The sequence below is a fragment of the Leucoraja erinacea genome, chromosome 7, assembly GCF_028641065.1.
Source record: "Leucoraja erinacea ecotype New England chromosome 7, Leri_hhj_1, whole genome shotgun sequence".
In the NCBI taxonomy this organism is placed as follows: Eukaryota; Metazoa; Chordata; class Chondrichthyes; order Rajiformes; family Rajidae; genus Leucoraja; species Leucoraja erinaceus.
The window spans coordinates 50,810,517-50,831,966 of NC_073383.1; the positions used below are offsets into that span (position 1 = coordinate 50,810,517).

Below are 21,450 nucleotides of genomic sequence, written 5' to 3' on the forward strand. Positions count from 1 at the left end.
GCGCGCATCAAGTTAATATTTAACTATTACTGTGCCGTCGTTCATGAGCACACACGAGTTAAACTCCAACCGCAAATCCTTTGTTCTCCAACCGCCTGACGACTCGCCCCCCCGACCGCGTGATTGGTCAGCCCAGATCACGCCCAGTCCACACGAGAGTTCAAAGCCGACCAATGATGGTTCAATACCAAAATGGCTCGGTTCACCACATGACCCCCCCCAGAACCGGAGTAATGGAGGCGGTTAGGCTCATGAGTGAGGCAGCCTGATCTCATGTACCCATCTCCTGTGTTCGGGGTTGCAGCTGGCAAAGTTGCCGTTGTGACAGTGAACTATGGGGCTATGCCACCTGCACTGGTTTGTCAATGTCCAAGTGTGCCAGCTTAAGACGGTCCACGGAGACAGTCTTGTGCCTGCCACCCATGTTGATGACAAAAGTCGTGGTGCCGTGTCCCTCGTAAGGCCTTTGCAGTGGCGTACGGTGGGAGTTGCGGCGAAGGAAGGCGTACTGGCAGTCCTGGGGGGCGGGTGGGACGTACGTGGTGGTGAGTCCATGGCGGGACGTTGGAACTGGAGAGAGTCTGTCCACCTTCTCCTGGAGGCTCGTCAACATGGTCGTGGGCGGTTCCTGATGTCCATTTGCCGCCGAGATAAAGTTCCCTGGGACCATAAGCGGCCACTGTACACCAGCTCAGCCGAGGAAATTGCTAGGTCCTCTTTCGGGGCAGTGTTTATGCCCAGCAGCACCCATGGCAACTCGTCCATCCAGTCTGGGCCCGTGAGCCATACCTTTAAGGATGCCTTGAGGTGCCAGTGAAAATGCTCCACTAGGCCGTTTGCTTGCAGGTGGTAGGCCGTAGTGTGGTTTAGCTGAGCAGCAAGCCATTGCTGACTACAACTCAGAGGTGACCTGCGCACCTGTGTCGGAGGAGATGTCCACCGGCACACCAAAGCGGGCGATCCAGTGGGCAGTGAGGGCACGTGCATACGTCGCAGTGGAGGTATCCAAGAACGTGATGACTTCCGGCCATTTCGTGAACCGATCCACGATGGTGAAAAGGTGGGTGACACCTCTGAATAGGGGCAGCGCCGTCGCTCACGCGTGCATCGTTAATATTTAACTACTACTGTGGCGTCGCTCTTGAGCACACCCAAGTTAAACTCCAACTGCAAATCCTTTGTTCTCCAACCGCCTGGCAGCCCGCCCCCCTGACTGCATGATTGGTCGGCCCAGATCACACCGGGTCCACGCGAGAGTTCGAGCATGACCAACGACAGTTCAATACCAAAATGGCTCAACTCGCCACAATAATCCTTTAAACCAAGTAGCATGATTGGCTCTGATAGATATTGTTAAATACATTAGGGACAATATGGCCTGCATAATGTAACTTGGTTCTAACATTTTTTCATAGGTTCATAAATTAAACTTGGATGTTGCTTCTTTATTGCTTTTATTGTGTTTTTGAAACACATAATTACTATTGTAGAAAGGACGTATGTCAGCAGCAGAGCAGAACGTCTGTGGAAAAACTTTGCATGTCAGACCTGAAGCAAGTCCATGACACTGTTAAGTCAGAGAGTCCGGAGGTACAAGATGACTACTTTGTGCAGTGTTGTCAACACCAAAATCAACTTGAGCAACTGAAGCATGATAATCAAGATATACAGGTAATAAGTTGATCTAAAATAGTAATTTTAATTTTATGTTCTCCATGGAGTTTTGTGGTACGTAAATTTAATAACAATTTCTTTCATGATCCTGTGATCATATTTGAAAGCAACTAATTATGGAAGCAGCATAATCAAGAAAGTGTTCAAGCTGTTTAGCAAGCCTCCCCTGACTCTCGGTCTGAAGAAGGGTCTTGACCCAAAATGTCACCTTTTCCTTTTCTCTAGAGATGAGGCCTGACCCGCTGAGTTACTCCAGCTTTTTGTGTCTATCTTCGGTTTAAACCAGCATCTGCAGTTCCTTCCTCCGCATAGACAATTTTACCTTTGCAGTACCTCGGGATGGGCAGTTTATGGGGCCTTACCAGCAATGTCTGCTGCCTCTTAATTTTGGTTTCTTACACCAAAAAGATAAAAGTCCTGTCATGTGGAATTCAGGCCAAATATGTTGGAGAAACTAAGCAGCTCGAAAAGCACATGTGAAAGAAAAAGCATGTTTATTTCTAATTTGTTGAAAATCTTGAAAAGCCATATACCTGAAATGGCCATTTAACGATAGCATCTAATGGTTGGCATTATACCATCAATTGATGTAGTCAAGGCCTGTTTATTGTTGCCGTCCTGCATGTTCCAGTCATGATTAGTAGTGGCCATTTGAACAACCAACTGAAGTACATTAAGTACAATCTTCTTTCATCTGCAGGCAGGCATAACAAAGGTTTAACTGATTTCAACCTTCAATTAACAGCAGAAGTTATGAGCCCGAAAACACTCCAGGTATATGGCTAACAACTATGCTGCACAGCTAACTGTGCTGTTTACCCAAGCTGCTCCAGTAGTAACATGTGTAGCTCCAAGTACACATGGAGCATCTAGTAGCTCCAAAGTGTAAAATTAACTAAGTGTATCATTTTTTTCATAATTGTTCCATTCAAGCTTTTCATAATTTTATACATTTAAATCTAGCCTTCCCTCACCATCCTGAAAGAAAACAAACTCAGCCTATTCAATCTTCTCCCAGAGCCAATGTTTTCCAGTTCTAACAAGAACTTTTGCACTGCAGTCATATCTTTCCATTAATTTGTTGACTAGCTGTGGCTATTGCCTTGCATATTATTGAGTCAAATCTTTCTGCTGTTATATTCTATGTCCTGTTACATGAAAGGAAGAATCCTGTAATTTTTCTGCTACAATCTCAAAAATATAATCAAATACAATTAACAAAATACAACTAACAAATACATTAACTATCTATGCTGAATATCTTTGATTAATCTGTGCTTTTCAAAATGAAAACAATTGCTGTCCTTCAGAATTGATTTGCTCACCACTAAATTTAAACCAACTTACCGTAATTACTCAGTTTAAACAATGACTTAGTTTAAACAATAGTAAAAGTTATTCCTCCTCCAATCTTTGTTACCACTACGGTTGAGACTAGTTCAACAGAGATTTAGACTGCATTAATTGGTGGCTTGTAATTTAAAAAAAAAATGTACATCAATTTAAATAAATGAAAGCACTGTGGTTATTGGACATCAAAAACCAATCCATTATTATCTGTTACATGTGACCTTTGTTCTCCATAGCTGTGCACTTGTAAACTGTTTACCTAATGAAAATTAAAGTAAGTAATGGAATGATTAAGTGAATAAAGTCATTTGATCATGTTGTTTTCTAATCTCTCTTGATTAAAAGTAATTATTAGTTGGAGGCACACTTTGCTAAATTATGAAATACCAGATGAGTATTAAATCTTTCTAAATAATTTTAATAAATTAGCACTCATATTTTCGGTTTGATTCAAATTCTGTTCTGAGGAACACACATTTAACAAAAAAATTATTTTGTAAATATTGGTAATTTTTCCTGGTTAGCTAGTTTCAGAACTCGTAGTGTGTGTGACAAATTAGTTTTAACACTTGCTTCAAATATTGTCATATTATATAAGCAATTAAAATAAATTATTGTACTACAATGCTATTATATATGACAGACTGATTCAAAATTGGATATTATTCTGCAATATTAGTTAAGGTTGTATTTTAGTATGTTATGAGAATTTTGTTCCCATTAGGTATATTGTGATGAATTGGAGCATAAATTGTATGAGCAAGAGAAGACCATTGTGCAATTGCAGAAAAGGTTGTACATGGTTGTGACTGAAGAAGAAAAATGCATTGAAAGATGCAAGTTACTTGAGCAAACCACCAGAACGCATAACAGGCCCAACAAACAGTAAGAATCAAATCTTTCATATAGTCAGAGTTGAGTCTTCTTCTTCTTGTGAATGAAACATAAATAAATCAAAGGAATAGTTAGATCGCAAGCGGGGTGTTGAGCAGCCAGGTTGTTGTCTCTGCATCAATGTCTGCAGGCCCTGAGCTCCATTTGGTGGGTGGTAAAGCGGGCATTCAGAGATGACATGGTTGGCTGTCTGTTGTTCTGCTCCGCATTCACAGGCTGGGCTCTGTTGGGCTTCACCCATGCTCCTCTGGGGAGGTCAGACCCTGGACAGCTTTTAACTGGTGAAGAGATGTAGCTGTGTAATGGAGATGAGGGTGCCTTCCACTCCTGTGACCACTTGGTAGCTATCCAGTGTGCTTTAGTCTCAGTTGGGTGGATGGATGCGAGGAGTTGTTTTCCATGTGGAGCAAAGGGGTGATGGGACTTCAGTCGGGGTGGCCTCTGCTCTCTGCTGATAGACTGATGGAGGAGGTGATCTGGATCCATGGCACGACAAGATAGTGCCAGAGTTGCTGCTTGCCTTCAGATCCCTGCAGGCAGAATGCCTGCTAGCATAGGGAGCTGCTTGACTGGAGTAGTTGAGTAAAGATAATAGAATCATATAAATGTACAGCATAGAAACAGGCCCTTTTGGCCCCTTCGTCCATGCCGACTGTGATGCCTATCTATGCTAATCTCATTTGCCCGCTGTGTAGCCAGATATTCGCCTTCTGTGCGATAAAAATTAGTCCCTTGGACCTCTTAAATTTCTCTCCTCTCCTCTATGCACACATTAAATGCCTTCTTCGTTATGCTATCCTCCTTTGTCTCTACTTTAAAAGATTTATGGACGTGTACTTCAAGGTCTGACTGTATATCAACACTCTTAAGGTTCCTCCCGTTTACTCTATATGTCCTACCAGAATTTAACCTTCCAAAGGTTAATGAGACATTAGGAGGTAGAGACCATAATATGGTCAGATGTAATCTACAATTGGAGAGGGAGAAGGTGACCCCTTGTTCTGGACTTCCGCAACATCGGGAAGAATCTTCTTACATCTAGCCTGTCCAACCCCTTAAGAATTTTGTATGTTTCTATAAGATCCCCCCTCAATCTTCTAAATTCCAGCGAGTACAAGCCAAGTCTATCCAGTCTTTCTTCATATGAAAGTCCTGCCATCCCAGGAATCAGTCTGGTGAACCTTCTCTGTACTCCCTCTATGGCAAGAATGTATTTCCTCAGATTAGGAGACCAAAACTGTAGGCAATACTCCAGGTGTTGTCTCACCAAGGCCCTGTACAACTGCAGTATAACCTCCCTGCTCCTATACTCAAATCCTTTTGCTATAAATGCTAACATACCATTTGCTTTCTTCACTGCCTGCTGCACCTGCATGCCTACTTTCAATGACTGGTGTACCATGACACCCAGGTCTCATTGCATCTCCCATTTTCCTAATCGGCCGCCATTCAGATAATAGTCTACTTGCCACCAAAACGGATAACCTCACATTTATGCACAATATACTACAAACTTGGAGATCTTGCATTCAATTCCCTCGTCCAAATCATTAATATATATTGTAAATAGCTGGGGCCCCAGCACTGAGCCCTGCGGTACCCCACATGTCACTGCCTGCCATTCTGAAAAGGACCCGTTTACTCCTACTCTTTGCTTCCTGTCTGCCAGCCAGTTCTCTATCCACATCAAAACTAAACCCCCAATATCATGTGCTTTAAGTTTGCATACTAATCTCTTATGTGGGACTTTGTCGAAAGCCTTCTGAAAGTCCAGATGTAACACATTCACTGGTTCTCCCTTATCCACTCTACTAGTTACATCCTCGAAAAATTCTATAAGATTCATCAGACATGATTTACCTTTCATAAATCCATGCTGACTATGTCCAATGATTTCACCACTTTCCAAATGTGCTGCTATCCCATCTTTAATAACTGACTCTTGCATTTTCCCCACTACCGATGTTAGTCTAACTGGTTTGTAATTCCCCGTTTTCTCTCTCCCTCCCTTTTTAAAAAGTGGGGTTACATTAGCTACCCTCCAATCCTCAGGAACTACTCCAGAGTATAAAGAGTTTTGAAAAATTATCACTAATGCATCCACTATTTCCGGGGCTACTTCCTTAAGTACTCTGGGATGCAGCCTATCTGGCCCTGGGGATTTATCGGCCTTTAATCCATTCAATTTACCTAACACCACTTCCCGACTAACCTGATTTCAGTCAGTTCTCCCATCTCATTTGACCCCCGGTCCCCTGCTATTTCCGGCAGATTATTTACGTCTTCCTTATTGAAGACAGAACCAAAGTAGTTATTCAATTGGTCTGCCATGTCCTTGTTCCCCGTGATCAATTCACCTGTTTCTGACTGCAAGGGACCTACATTTGGTCCCCTTGTACTTTGTACATTGAACGGTACTTTGGATCTGTCTTCACTACGGAGGACACAAACAATCTTCCTGATATAGTAGTGGCCAGAGGATCTGGGGTGACGGAGGAACTGAAGGAAATCCACCTTGCAGCTGCGGCTCACCTGCAGTCCGTTTGTTTTCTTTTGTCCCGTTGTTGCAGTTTATTTCGGTTTATTTAGTTGTGTATGTGTGTAGGGTGAGTGTGGTGTGTTTTTTGACTCTTCCTTCGGGGGGTTGGATGCGACCTTTCTTGCCATATCCCACGTCTCCATGTCCGTCTGCGCTATCGCGGAGCTGGCGGCCTCCAACTGCGACCGACCCCGATGCTGCGGAGGCAGAGCCAGGACTTACCAACGCGAGGCTGGCTGACTTCAGGGCTGTGGTTGCGGTGCGACCCAACTTCCGACCCGACATTGGTGCCTCGGAGGCTCGGCCGCGGGCCAGTGGACGACATCATCGGGAGCTCGCACGTCACAGGTGGTGACCTGTTTTTCCAGAGCTCCTGCAACTACAGCTGCGTCCGCTGGACTGGAGGGCGGCAGCTTCGGCAGCTTCGACCGCCCCGGGCCGCGGAGTTTGAACCGGCCCATTTGCGGAGCGCGGATTCAGCCGCGGGACTTGCTTACCATCACCCGGCGAGGTCACAACAACGGAGGCCTGGATTGCCTCAGTGCAGAGGGAGAGCAAGGAGGGAAGAGACAATGACTTTGGGACTTTAAACTGTGTTGAGTGTTTGTTATTTATTCTATGTTATGACTGCAGGCTAAACCATTTTGTTGCACTGAAAAGTGCCATGACAATAAATTGAATCCAATCCAATCCAATTTATGCATGCAACCAATCATATATAGCTTAGCATCACTAACCCCGCCTTGCTGTATCATTTATACTAACACCCACTTCCTATGCTACGCAGTTCGGTAGCAGACTGGAGTCAGTGACTACTAACATGTTGTCAAGTCTGTATGTACATTAAAGATGATCTTAAATTTACGTGTTGTGTAGATGTCATATTTGCATGGTGTCAAGTTGGGATAACCCGCTTCTCCTGTTTATCGGTTTTTATTTCCTTTTATCAAGTTTTAATTTTCATTTTTGCGATGGCTTCTTCCTGCCGAAAGCCTGCACAGCTTATCTTTGATTCGGATATCGGTGAGCGCTGGGCTACTTTTGAAATGGATTACCGGCACTATATGAACATCGCGCATCGAAATGAACCAGACGCTGTTAAGGCCTCCCTTCTACTTAACCTTGCTGGCCCAGATGCCATCAAAAGATCAAGGACTTTCCGATATGCCCCAGCGGTCCTGGGAACCAACAATCAGGTACTCGCACCCGAAGAATCAGCCGACGACCCTAATGTCTTGTTACGCAAATTTAGTGAGATTTGTGACCCTCTAATCACATTTTGGAAAGGTCGAGATTTTTTACTCGGAGACAGTTGCCGGACGAACCTGTCGAAAGCTTCATCTTAGATTTACGACATATGGCCCAGAGGTGCCGATTCAAAAACATGACTGACCAGTTAACTAGAGACATTCTGGTGACAGGGATGATTGATCAAAAGTTGAAGTCTGAGCTGCGCAAGAACGATTTAACTTTAGACGAAGCTGCGCATGCTTGTAGAATGGCAGAAATCATTGACCCATTAAACAGTCAGCGCTGTGCAGACACCAAAACCATTAATCTGACTGGATTTAATAGACCGCAAGCTCAGACAGAAAGTACAAGATTTATGACCCGGGCCAACCCTGCAACCAATAGTGAGCCCCCCAAAAGATGCCCCAATTGCAATTATCTGCATACCAGGCAATCACCATGTCCTACCTATGGAGAGGCCTGTAACTATTGTAAGAAAATGAACCATTTCTCTGCTGCCTGTCGTTCTCGTGGGAAGAAGCCATTCAGTTCCAGACCTAACCTAAACATGCTGCTGCAAGACGATAACAACCACTACTCCCAATTCCTGCCCGCGCAGCCCCCGACACCAGTCCAATTGATTCGCAAGGGGAGTCAAATGTGTATTCACTCCTACATGCAGTTGGCAAGTTTTCCGACCCAACTGTTCTGATAACTGTCAACAACTTCAACTTTCATGCTAAGTTAGATACTGGGGCAAAGGTTAACGTAATGTCAATAAACCTCTACAACAAGATAAGAAATAATGAGCTCCTGATTGCAGACTGCTCCACTTTACATGCTTACAGGGGTGATGTGCTGGTACCACTGGGAAGAACCACTTTTAAATGTGTGCTGAAAAAAACCACAAGGGATTTGACCTTCTACGTCTTGAACTCTAACTGTGTGACTCTGTTGGGCAACCATGCATGCCAAGATTTAGGACTGATTTCGTTTGACAAAACTGTCCACAAGCTGCTGATATCAATGGACCCGATAAAAGAATACCCTGATCTGTTTGATGACAAACTAGGCAAGCTGCCTGTGACCTACAAGATATCCACCGACCCCAAGGTGGTACCCGTTGTTCGTGCAGCACACCGTGTGCCACACGCCATGAGGGACAGGGTTGAGTCTAATGCTAAACATATGGTCTCCATGGGCGTGCTGGAAGCAGTCAGTGAGCCCACCGATTGGGTGTCCACCATGGTTGCTACTCTCAATAAGGACAAAAATGAAATCCGTGTGTGCATCAATCCAAAAGACTTGAACCATGCCATCAGGCGCCCCCACTATCCCATGAGGACAGTTGAGGATGTTGCGGCACAGATCGGACAGGCCGCCGTCTTTTCTGTCCTCGATGGAAAGAGCTCTTTCTGGCAGATACCGTTTGGACAACGAGTCATCAACCTCACCACATTTTCTACCGCGTTTGGCAGATTCAAGTTTCTGCGAATGCCATTCGGTATCAACTCTGCCAGTGAAGTTTTCCAGCAAACCATGGAACAGCTGTTCGCTGGCCTACCGTGCGCCATCATTGTTAACGATATCCTGGTGTATGGCAAAGATGCGACAGAGCACGACCAAAACCTAAGGCGTGTCATGGAGCGGGCACGTCAGATCAACCTCAAGCTCAACCCTAACAAGTGCAAGTTCAGGGTTTCAGAGGTCACCTACGTCGGGCACGTATTCACTCCCGACGGCCTCAAGCCCGATCCACAGAAAGCTGCTGCCATCACTGAGATGCCGGCCCCCACCGATGTGCGCGGCCTGCAGCGTTTCCTGGGTATGGTGAACTATCTTGGAAAATTCATACCTCAGCGAATTGAACTCGCCCCTGCGACAACTGACTAAAAAGGACACTGCCTGGTCCTGGTTCCAGCAACATCAACAGGCATTTGACGCATTAAAATCCAAGCTGACCAGTGCACCAACTCTGATATTCTTCGATTTCAAATGCCCTGTGACTATCACCTGTGATGCCTCACGATTCGGGCTCAGTGCAGCCTGCCTACGACCGTCTGCCGATGGTACCTTGCTCCCTGTTTCATATGCCTCCCGACACAGACCGACACAGAACAACGGTACGCGCAGATCGAGAAAGAGCTGCTGGCTGTCGTCTTTGCCTGCTCCAAATTCAAGGACTTTATCTTCGGAAACACTTTCACGGTCGAGACAGACCACCAGCCACTGGTGACGATTCTGAACAAACCCATCCATGCTGCACCAGCCCGCCTGCAACGCATGATGATGCAGCTCCAACGCTTAGACTTCACCCTCGTTTATAAAAAAGGGTACAGACATGTACGTTGCGGATACACTCTCTCATGCACCTCGAGCATCCTGTGAACGACACCCCTATGAACGGGAAGAGCTTCTGGTTCTCGGCGTTGACTTCGTTCCCACTAAACAACTACAGAGCCTAGCCGAACATACTGCCACCGACGCCACCCTCCAAATACTATAATCGGTGATCAAAGGAGGTTGGTCAGACAGGCGCGCTAGCGTACCAACAGAGGCACAGCCGTTCTTCCTAGTTCGCGACGAACTGGTCATACAGGACGGAGTCATAGTCAAGGGTCACATAGTCGTGATCCCCTCATCGTTGCATGATAAATACTGCAATGAGGCACACAGCGGTCACCCGGGTGTCGAAGCTACACTGACCCATGCACAGAACCTGTTCTACTGGCCTGGGATGGCCAAATACATACGGGACCGTATATCCTCTTGCCCCACCTGCAACAGTCTTGCACCGCACCAGCAGAGGCAGCCCCTACTGCAACAACATGCACCGGCCCTGGCCTGGACGTCAGTAGCGGCAGACATCTTCGAATGGCGCGGTAAGCACTACCTCGTTCTCGCCGACTCGTTTTCAATCTGGTTTGAAGTAGACCTCCTGACCTCCATCAAATCTGAGGTCATCCAAAAATTAAGGAAACACTTCTCCTCATTCGGCTCACCTGTCCGTTTGCAGACCGACAACGGTAGACAGTTTACCATCCACGAGTTTAAGCTCTTTGCCAACTGATGGAATTTCCATCACGTCACGAGCAGCCCTGAGAACCACAGAGTAATGGACTTGACGAACGGGCTGTCAGGAGCGCTAAACAACAGATGGAGCAATCGCGTCTGGCAAATTCAGACTTTTACCTTGATCTCCTGAACCTCAGGAACATTACCAGAGACGGGACCCTGGGATCACCAGCCCAGCGACTAATATCCAGGACAACAAAACCTCCGATTACGATTGCTCAACAGAAACTGATACCTCAAGTGCTGAAGCCTGCTTCAATCCAAATGCATATTCAGGAGAAACACGGTATTCAGAAACGGTCGCACGACAAGTCATGCAAACCTCTCTTGCCTCTACTGCCGGGACAGGTTATTCGTTTACAAACTACCAGTGGACATTCCCGTCTGGCTACTGTTGTCGGCACAGCTGACACACCTCGATCTTACCTTGTGGACTATGAGGGGACAGTCTACCGCAGAAGTCGTCAACATCTGCTTGCTGTACAAGAACTCTGTCCGCCGCCGGCGATCCCTATGCTCCACCGCTTCAGTTCCAGCCATTCGCTGCCGAAACTTCTACTGATCCCCGCATGCCCCACACCCCTCGCATGTTCCATACTCCTCCACGAGGCATGGCTGTGGCTAACCGCGGGGTTACCCCTCCTGCACGCTTCCCCTTTCAGTCACCACAAGCCTCCTCCACGGCTTTCTCGCCTCCGGGTTCACCGCCTCCCTCAAATCTTTCCGGTGAAGGAGGGGAGGACTTGGTCCGTACGTGTTCGGGCCGCGTCAGTAGACCACCTGTTAGATATGGCGAATTTGTTTAACTTTAATGGCATGGATGCTCACTAATACTCACTCTTTAAAGGGGAAGGATGTAGATTGGTTTATGCATGCAACCAATCATATATATAGCATCACTAACCCCGCCTTACTGTCTCATTTATACTAACACCCATTTCCTATGCTACGCAGTTTGGTAGCAGACTGGAGTCAGTGACTACTAACTAAAGGTATGCTAGCCTTTATAAATCAGAGCATTGAGTATAGAAGCTGGGATGTAATGTTAAAATTGTACAGGGCATTGGTGAGACCAAATCTGGAGTATGGTGTACAATTTTGGTCTGCCCAATTATAGGAAGGATGTCAACAAAATAGAGAGAGTACAGAGGAGATTTACTAGAATGTTGCCTGGATTTCAACAACTAAGTTACAGAGATAGGTTGAATAAGTTAGGTCTTTATTCTCTGGAGCGCAGAAGGTTAAGGGGGGACCTGAGAGAGGTCTTTAAAATGATGAGAGGGATAGACAGAGTTGATGGGGACAAGCTTTTCCCTTTGAGAATAGGGAAGATTCAAACAAGAGGACATGACTTCAGAATTAAGGGACAGAAGTTTAGGGGTAACATGAGGGGGAACTTCTTTACTCAGAGAGTGGTAGCGGTGTGGAATGAGCTCCCAGTGGAAGTGGTGGAGGCAGGTTCGTTGGTATCATTTAAAAATAAATTGGATAGGCATATGGATGAGAAGGGAATGGAAGGTTATGGTACGAGTGCCGGCAGGTGGGACTAAAGGGAAAAAAAATTGTTCGGCATGGACTTGTAGGGCCGAGATGGCCTGTTTCCGTGCTGTAATTGTTATATGGTTATATGGTTATATAACATGTTGTCAAGTCTGTATGTACATTAAAGATGATCTTAAAGTTACGTGTTGTGCAGATGTCATATTTACAGGCAGGAAATGGTGTTGGGTAAACTGATGGGACTGAAGGCTGATAAATCCCCAGGGCCTGATGGTCTGCATCCCAGGGTACTTAAGGAAGTGGCTCTAGAAATTGTGGATGCATTGGTGATAATTTTCCAATGTTCTATAGACTCGGGATCAGTTCCTGTGAATTGGAGGGTAGCTAATGTTATCCTACTTTTTAAGAAAGGCGGGAGAGAGAAAACAGGGAATTATAGACCAGTTAGCTTGACATTGGTGGCGGGGAAGATGCTGGAGTCAATTATAAAAGATGAAATAGCAACACATTTGGATGGCAGTAACAGGATCGGTCCGAGTCAGCATGGATTTATGAAGGGGAAATCATGCTTGACTAATCTTCTGGAATTTGAGGATGCAACTAGGAAAATGGACAAGGGAGAATCAGTGGATGTAGTGTACCTGGACTTTCAGAAATCATTTGATAAGGTCCCACATAGGAGATTAGTGGGCAAAATTAGGGCACATGGTATTGGGAGTAGAGTGCTGACATGGATAGAAAATTGGTTGTCAGACAGGAAACAAAGAGTAGGGATTAACGGGTCCCTTTCAGAATGGCAGGCAGTGACTTGTGGGGTACCGCAAGGCTCGGTGCTGGGACCGCAGCTATTTACAATATACATCAATGATTTGGATGAAGGGATTCAAAGTAACATTAACAAATTTGCAGATGACACAAAGCTGGGTGGCAGTGTGAATTGTGAGGAAGATGCTATGAGAATGCAGGGCAACTTGGACAGGTTGGGGGAGTGGGCAGGTGCATGGCAGATGAAGTTTAATGTGGATAAATGTGAGGTTATCCACTTTGGTATCAAAAACAGGAAGGCAGATTACTATCTAAGTGGTGCCAATTTGGGAAAAGGGGAAGTACAACGGGATCTGGGGGTCCTTGTTCATCAGTCTATGAAAGTAAGCATGCAGGTACAGCAGGCTGTGAAGAAAGCGAATGGCATGTTGGCATTTATAACAAGAGGAGTCAAGTATAGGAGTAAAGAGGTCCTTCTGCAGTTGTACAGAGCCCTAGTGAGACCACACCTGGGGCATTGTGTGCAGTTTTAGTCCCCTAATTTGAGGAAGGACATTCTTGCTATTGAGGGAGTGCAGCGTAGGTTTACAAGGATAATTCCCAGAACTGCTGCCGTTGCTGAAGCTCTGGGCCCGACTCCGGGAGAGGCTGCACCAATCCAAGCTGTTAGGCCGCGAGGGGGATCGAAAATGCGACTAGAAAAGTCGCGTTCCATCGAGGTAAGTGACTGAAAAACAGTTTCCCCCTATTCCCCGCCACCACTCGCATACACTAAAACACACTAAAAGCACTTTTGGACATACTAAAAAAAAAAAAAAAAATTGAAAGGACGAACTGCCGGCTCGCGGCGCCACCCAATGCACCATTTAAATTCCTTGCCCTATTGCATTTACACCCCTCTATGTTGTACCTATGCTATTGTAATTCCCAAGATCTAGAATTAATGGCCATTTTTCTGATCTCTGCAGATGGTTTGAAGCAGTCGATGCCCACAAAACTCAAACTAGCTGCTTACCACAGGAGTTGAGATAAACTGTATTCACATCATATCACTTCATACTGAATGTATATATGCTAACATTTACAGTAAAACTCCTGTAATCTGACATGCTGGGGATATTAGTGGTGCCAGACTGGCAAGCTTTTCAAATTCTTGGATGTCGATTCTATTAATACCCCAATATACTTTGAATTCATTTTTGTATGTTATTCAATAGTACAATACATTTTCCGATGAAGGTAAGCACAAGAACGAGGATCCCCTTGAGTGGAAAAATAACATAGATCTGGGGCACCATGAGTGGGAAGGGGGTGCAGCAAACATCACTTGTGAGCTCGATGCCAAACCTTTGTATTTCTGATAGAGGAACATTGAAATTTTATCTACACTTCCTTTGTGGCACAAATTTAGAGGAGCAGAAGATGTAGAAAATATGATGTATAAACAGAGCTTCATAGTAAAGATTGTCTTGTTTCTCCCGCCAGTGTCCATTTGAATTATACTTTACACAAAACTCTCTCTCTCCCTCTCCCCTGGGGCACGCAGCTGACCTGGGAACTGCAGCCATTACCGGGGCAAGCGAGCCGACCTAGGCACAACAGCCAGACCCGGGGCAAGCGAACCGACCTGGGCGCAACTGCTAGACCTATGTGTTACAGCCATTACCTGGGGCAAAATAGCCAACCTGGGCACTACAGCCAGTCCCGGGGCTCGCAGGCGAGCTGGGAACTGCAGCCAGTGCCGGGGACGCGAGGGATCTGGGAACTGCAGCCAGTCCGATATTACCGACCCCTGGACTAAACCAAACCCTCGATCCTGTCCCGCCATCCTTTTCCCAAAATTTAGCAACTTAAATTGGGGGTGCGTCTTCATTGCTCGGAAATACGGTACATTTCCTACACTATTTGATAATGCTGTAAATAAAATTACAACATTTGAGACAGTCTTGCAGAATTGGTGTTGCATTTATTGTTTGCAACTATTGTGTAGTGAGAACAATTCTGAATCTTACTACAAGTAAATCTCCACCTGATGCTCAAAGGCTTTTCTTCTATCTATAAAACACAGATCAGAATTATGAAGGAATACTCTCCACTTGCCTGGATGAGTGCCATACTAACAATTCCCAAGAAGTAATTAGTTTGATAGCATCCAGAATGAACTGCTTGTTTATTTGGTATTCCATCAGCCACTATAAATATTTATACCCTCCACCATCCTTCTACTGTAGATACAGTGTTGGACCATCTGCAAAATAAGCTACACTTACCCAGGTTACCTTAACAGCATTTCCTATACCTGTAACCTCTACTACTAATAAGGGCAAGGGCAGTAGGCACGTGTTGCCATTTGTTGGTTCCCTTCTAATACACCATCCACACTTAGAAATACATGGTCATTTTTCATCACTGGATTGTAACCATGGAACTCTTTAACCAGTTACAGCATCTTCGGCAGAATATCAGCAGCAGTTGAATAGTAGGCAGGGGTGGGCATTAAATGCTACCTTTTCAGTGAAACTGAGATCGTAAAAATGAATATTTATAATAAATGGTAATCAGGTTGGGTAGGAAACTATATTTAAGTTACTGGTCCATCATCCATGGTCTTGTTGAAGGAAAATGAATCATTTGAAATTGTTTATTTTATTTATATAGTGCTCACAAAAAGATTGAAAATGTTTCCAGTGCCCAAAAAGGTGAATACATAAACATCCGAAAATACTTAATTCCACGTGAAATTCCAGAGGATGACAAACGGGAAATGGTATGACCTGGAGAAAATTATTTTTGTTACAATAGCTAAAATTAACAGTTAACAAATAATTGCATCATATTCATGCATTTAAGATGTAAATTAACAATAATCCTGTGGGAGAATATTTTGCTTAAAGTGTATTTGATCAATTAAAATAGCAGGATTGTGGAACAATTAGTTATAAGGAGATTCGGTCTTGGATAAGACTAGATGACAGATTTTCTTTGACTTTCTGGGAACCCTACAAATTTCTCCACATCACATATAACCGATTCACTTATAAAACGTTAAGGATTGACTTTGCTCCTATGATCCTTTTAGGCTATGATAACCTGCAAAGAAGGATTGTTTCTTTCCTAACTATGCCCTCCTTTTTTTACAATTATTTTAGCTGTAAAAACAGGAAATACTAAGCATTTCAGGCAACTTCTGCTGAGGGGAAAAATATTTCCGGTCAATGCCTTTCATTGGAACAGGTAAAAGTAAAAAAAAACAGGCATGTTTAAGTTGCAGAGGGAGGGTGGAGTGGAAGGGAATGTCCATTGCACTCATGCCCACAGCCATCCTGATTGAGTGAGAGGTGGCTGTAACAGATTTTATGTGGGAAAGAGGTGTCAGATTAGTCCCCCAATTAGCAGGGATCCATATCTGAATCAGCAGGATAAGCACTCATCAACTTTGAGCCCCAAGAGACACTGGCAAAGCCATCTATCTGAGAGAATGTGATGAAAGTTGATTAGCAGGCTATCTGTCTGGAAGAGATGTTAATGGAAGGAGATGAACAAAAATAGAAGAGAGGGGGAAAATAAATAATGCTGAAATTAAAGGGCCTGTCCCACTTAGGCGACTCTTTAGGCGACTGTCAGGGACTAGTTTTAACGGAATTCACCTACGACACCTGGCAACAACCTACGACAGCACCTACGACAACACCTTCAACAACCTACGACAGCAAAAATTGTCGCCACAGTCGCCAACATTTTTTTAACATGTTGGAAATTTTGCGGCAATTGCCTGTAGTCACCCAAAAAATCCCCTAAGTGGACTAGGCCCATAAGGGAGAACACTGCAGTTGCTGGAAATCTGAAATAAGAATTCTGGAAATACCCAACAGCTTGAGCAGCATCTGCAGAGAGATAACAACTGTTAATCATATATGTTGATGACTTTTCATCAGAACTATCCAGTCTAGTCAGAAGATGAGATTTTTCTTTAACGTTTCAGACTTAATTGTAGAATTAATTGTAGAAAAGATCAAAGACACAGAACGGGGTTGGATGCATGTATAGTGATGGGCATCGAAAAACATCAAGGCTGCCCCTGTACTCTGAATTGAAGTGCGAAGGAAAGCAGTCATTCAATCAGTGTTTGGTTTTTCCATTGTAGGGGAGACCATCTCGTGCACGCTGAATGCGGTATACTAAACTGGAGATGCATATTGGTTAAATATTATAATTTCTACTTTTTTGTCTGGTTTACTTTACTTTATATACTTTATTTAAATATCTGTTGTGCTGATCCAAATAATAATTTAATTGTTGCATTTTGGGACGTATGACAATAAAACGCTCTTGACCCTTGATCTATTTTCTGTTAAGAAGGTGATGTTTCTTTTAGGCCTGTGACGAACATTTATTGGAAACAAACTTTAAAAATCATCATACTTTGCAGAACAATCAAAATCATAAACAAGCATTGAAAAACAGGTAAAATAAGTGTTTTCCTTGTTCATTGACATTACCTGTAATAACTGAGAAATATACTTTTAAATACAATTTCTAGCTATTGTAATTATCAAAGAAAATGTTAATGTCAAAGGAAGCCAAGTCCTCAAATAAAACTGCAGATGGACAGAGATATGCATGTTCCTTGAACAGTTCAAAAATATGATAACAAAAGTATGGTTGAGGATATTCTTGGGAAGATGTTGAAGTAGTGGTATGAATATGGTAGATTTTCAAAGTCTACAGAGAGATTTATGCTAGTTGGAAGAGTGGGCTGAAAGATGGCAGATGGAGTTTAATGCTGATAAGTGTGAGGTGCTACATCTTGGCAGGACAAATCAAAATAGGACGTACATGGTAAATGGTAGGGAATTGAAGAATGCAGGTGAACAGAGGGATCTGGGAATAACTGTGCAGTTCCCTGAAAGTGGAATCTCATGTAGATAGGGTGGTAAAGAAAGCTTTTGGTGTGCTGGCCTTTATAAATCAGAGCATTGAGGCCAATTCTGGAGTATGGTGTACAATTTTGGTCGCCTAATTATAGGAAGGATGTCAACAAAATAGAGAGAGTACAGAGGAGATTTACTAGAATGTTGCCTGGGTTTCAGCAACTAAGTTACAGAGAAAGGTTGAACAAGTTAGGGCTTTATTCTTTGGAGCGCAGAAGGTTAAGGGGAGACTTGATAGAGGTCTTTAAAATGATGAGAGGGATAGACAGAGTTGACATGGATAAGCTTTTCCCACTGAGAGTGGGGAAGATTCAAACAAAGCGACATGACTTGAGAATTAAGGGACTGAAGTTTAGGGGTAACATGAGGGGGAACTTCTTTACCCAGAGAGTGGTGGCTGTGTGGAATGAGCTTCCAGTGAAGGTGGTGGAGGCAGGTTCGTTTTTATCATTTAAAAATAAATTGGATAGTTATATGGACAGGAAAGGAATGGAGGGTTATGGTCTGAGCGCAGGTATATGGGACTAGGGTAGATTATGTGTTCGGCACGGGCTAGGTGGGTCGAGATGGCCTGTTTCCGTGCTGTAATTGTTATATGGTTATATGGTATGCCGATGTGGAATAACCTCCCAAAACAACTGAAAGGTTTGTCTCGCTAGGTTCGGAAAGAAAAGGAAGTACAGGTTGAGCACCAATTTTCCAGCACCCTCGGTTCCAGAGCCTTGCTGGGTTATCTGTTTTTCTGGAACAGCATGATAATGGAACAACAATGCATCCCTGACCTGCTACTGACACCCCTCCTGTGTGTCTAAAGCACCATTGAGTGCTAGAAACATTAAACAAAGTACAAACACACACTGTAAACTGATGGAGAATGGAATTACCTGCCAACGCATCCATGGCTTCCACCGTTTAGAGCCCCAGCTTCCGATCCACTCCCCCCCCACCTTTTATCTTTTGATGAAAACAGTGTGGCTCTGTTTTGCTGAGACATGACTTTGTATTTCAGTCTTCTTGTTTTTACTCTGATATATCACTGTCTGGTCATCATAGACAAAATATTGTATCTCTGTTTTCACAATCAATATTTTACTTATATCTTGAGTTCAACTTTTCAAGCAGTGGCTGCTGTGTGAACAAAAAGCTCAACAGTGCTAAAGTAGAAGACATAGACTGTTTGCCAGAAGCCACCTGTAAAGAACTCTTAAAGGTATTTTTATTAGATTTTATTTTCCCTTAAGACAAATTAACATTGATAGTTTCTTCCATATTAGAAGTGTTAATTATATAACTTAATTCAGATTCAGATTCAGATTCAATTTTAATTGTCATTGTCATTGTACAGTACAGAGACAACGAAATGCATTTAGCATCTCCCTTGAAGAGTGACATAGCAAACGATTTGAATAAAAAAAATTTAAAAAATAATAAGTGTCCGGGGGGGGGGGGGGGGTGATTGGCAGTCACCGAGGTACGTTGTTTAGTAGAGTGACAGCGGCCGGAAAGAAGCTGTTCCTTGACCTGCTGGTTCGGCAACGGAGAGACCTGTAGCGCCTCCCGGATGGTAGGAGGGTAAACAGTCCATGGTTGGGGTGAGAGCAGTCCTTGGCGATGCTGAGCGCCCTCCGCAGACAGCGCTTGCTTTGGACAGACTCAATGGAGGGGAGCGTGGAACCGGTGATGCGTTGGGCAATTTTCACCACCCTCTGCAATGCCTTCTGGTCGGAGACAGAGCAGTTGCCATACCATACTGTGATGCAGTTGGTAAGGATGCTCTCGATGGTGCAGCGGTAGAAGTTCACCAGGATCTGAGGAGACAGATGGACCTTCTTCAGTCTCCTCAGGAAGAAGAGACGCTGATGAGCCTTCTTGATCAGAGTAGAGGTATTGTGGGTCCAAGAGAGGTCATCGGAGATGTTGACTCCCAGGAACCTGAAGCTAGAAACACGTTCCACCTCCGTCCCGTTAATGTGGATGGGGGTGTGCGTGCCGCCTCTGGACTTCCTGAAGTCTACAATGAGCTCCTTGGTCTTCTTGGAGTTAAGGGCCAGGTTGTTGTCAGCGCACCATGCTGCTAAGTGCTGGACCTCCTCCCTGTAGGCCAGCTCATCGTTGTTGCTGATGAGGCCAATCACCGTTGTATCATCTGCATACTTGATGATGGTGTTAGTACCATGTACAGGTGTGCAGTCATAGGTGAAGAGGGAGTAGAGGAGGGGGCTCAGCACACAGCCCTGAGGAACGCCGGTGTTCAGGGTGAGGGTTGAAGAGGTGTGCTTGTCTAACCTCACAGACTGGGGTCTGTTGGTTAGAAAGTCCAGTATCCAGTTGCAGAGGGAGGGGTCGATGCCCAGGTTACCGAGTTTGGTGATCAGTTTTGATGGAATAATGGTGTTGAATGCTGAGCTGTAATCGATGAACAGCATTCTTACATAAGTGTCTCTGTTGTCAAGGTGGGAGAGGGCGGAGTGAAGTGCCGTTGAGATGGCATCCTCCGTACTCCTGTTCTTGCGGTAGGCAAACTGATAGGGATCCAGTGTGGGGGGTAGGCAGCTTTTGAGGTGTGCCAGGACCAGCCTCTCGAAGCACTTGGTGATGATGGGGGTAAGTGCAACTGGGCGGAAGTCGTTGAGGCTTGCCGCAGTGGAGTGTTTTGGCACTGGCACGATGGAGGTGGCTTTAAGGCAAGTGGGGACAACTGCTTGGGCAAGTGACAGGTTGAAGATGTCAGTCCAGACGTCTGTCAGCTGCGCAGCACAGGCACTGAGCACGCGCCCGGGGATGCCGTCAGGGCCAGCAGCCTTACGTGCATTAGTCCTACTCAGTGCCACGTACACGTCGTAGGGGGTGAGTGTGAGGGGTTGGTGATCGGCAGGTAGCACAGCCTTGATGGCTGTCTCTAGATTGTCCCTGTCGAAGCGGCCATAGAAGTGATTCAGCTCCTCAAGGAAGGAGGCGTCGCTGGATGTGGGGGTGATGTTGGAGGGTCTGTAGTCCGTGATGGCCTGGATGCCTTGCCACATGCGTCGGGGGTCGGAGTTGTTGTTGAAGTGCTCCTCAATCCTGAGCTTATGGCAGTGCTTGGCCTTCCTGATGCCCCTCTTCAGGTTAGCCCTGGATGAACTGTAGGCTCGAGCATCGCCTGACCTGAAAGCGGTGTCCCGTGCTTTCAGCAGTAGCCTGACCTCGCTGTTCATCCATGGCTTCTGATTCGGGTATATGGTCACCTGTTTGAGGGAGGTGACACTATTGATGGTGGAGTTTATAAAGTCCAGAACAGAGGATGTATAGGAATCAAGGAATCAATGTTTCCAAAACACTGCTGAAGTGTGAAGTCCGCTTCCTCTGACCAGACTTTAACTGTCCTTACAGTTGGTTTAACCCGTCTGATGAGTGGGGAGTACTTAGGGAGCAGGAACAATGAGACGTGATCAGACTGACCAAGGTGGGGGAGGGGGATGGCTTTGTAAGCTTCAGCCATATTGGTGTAGA

At 45.0% G+C, this 21,450-nt stretch overlaps 1 protein-coding gene across 1 annotated transcript in view; it reads left to right on the forward strand.

Annotated features, from left to right (window-relative positions):
- cep70 (centrosomal protein 70) overlaps positions 1–21,450 on the forward strand; it is a 43,106-nt gene that overhangs the window by 14,172 nt on the left and 7,484 nt on the right. The window contains exons 6-11 of the mRNA XM_055638570.1: positions 1,491–1,671; positions 3,749–3,909; positions 13,996–14,053; positions 15,684–15,794; positions 17,403–17,491; positions 19,078–19,168. Of these exons, the coding sequence (XP_055494545.1) occupies positions 1,491–1,671; positions 3,749–3,909; positions 13,996–14,053; positions 15,684–15,794; positions 17,403–17,491; positions 19,078–19,168 (691 nt within the window). The remainder of the gene's footprint in view (positions 1–1,490; positions 1,672–3,748; positions 3,910–13,995; positions 14,054–15,683; positions 15,795–17,402; positions 17,492–19,077; positions 19,169–21,450) is intronic.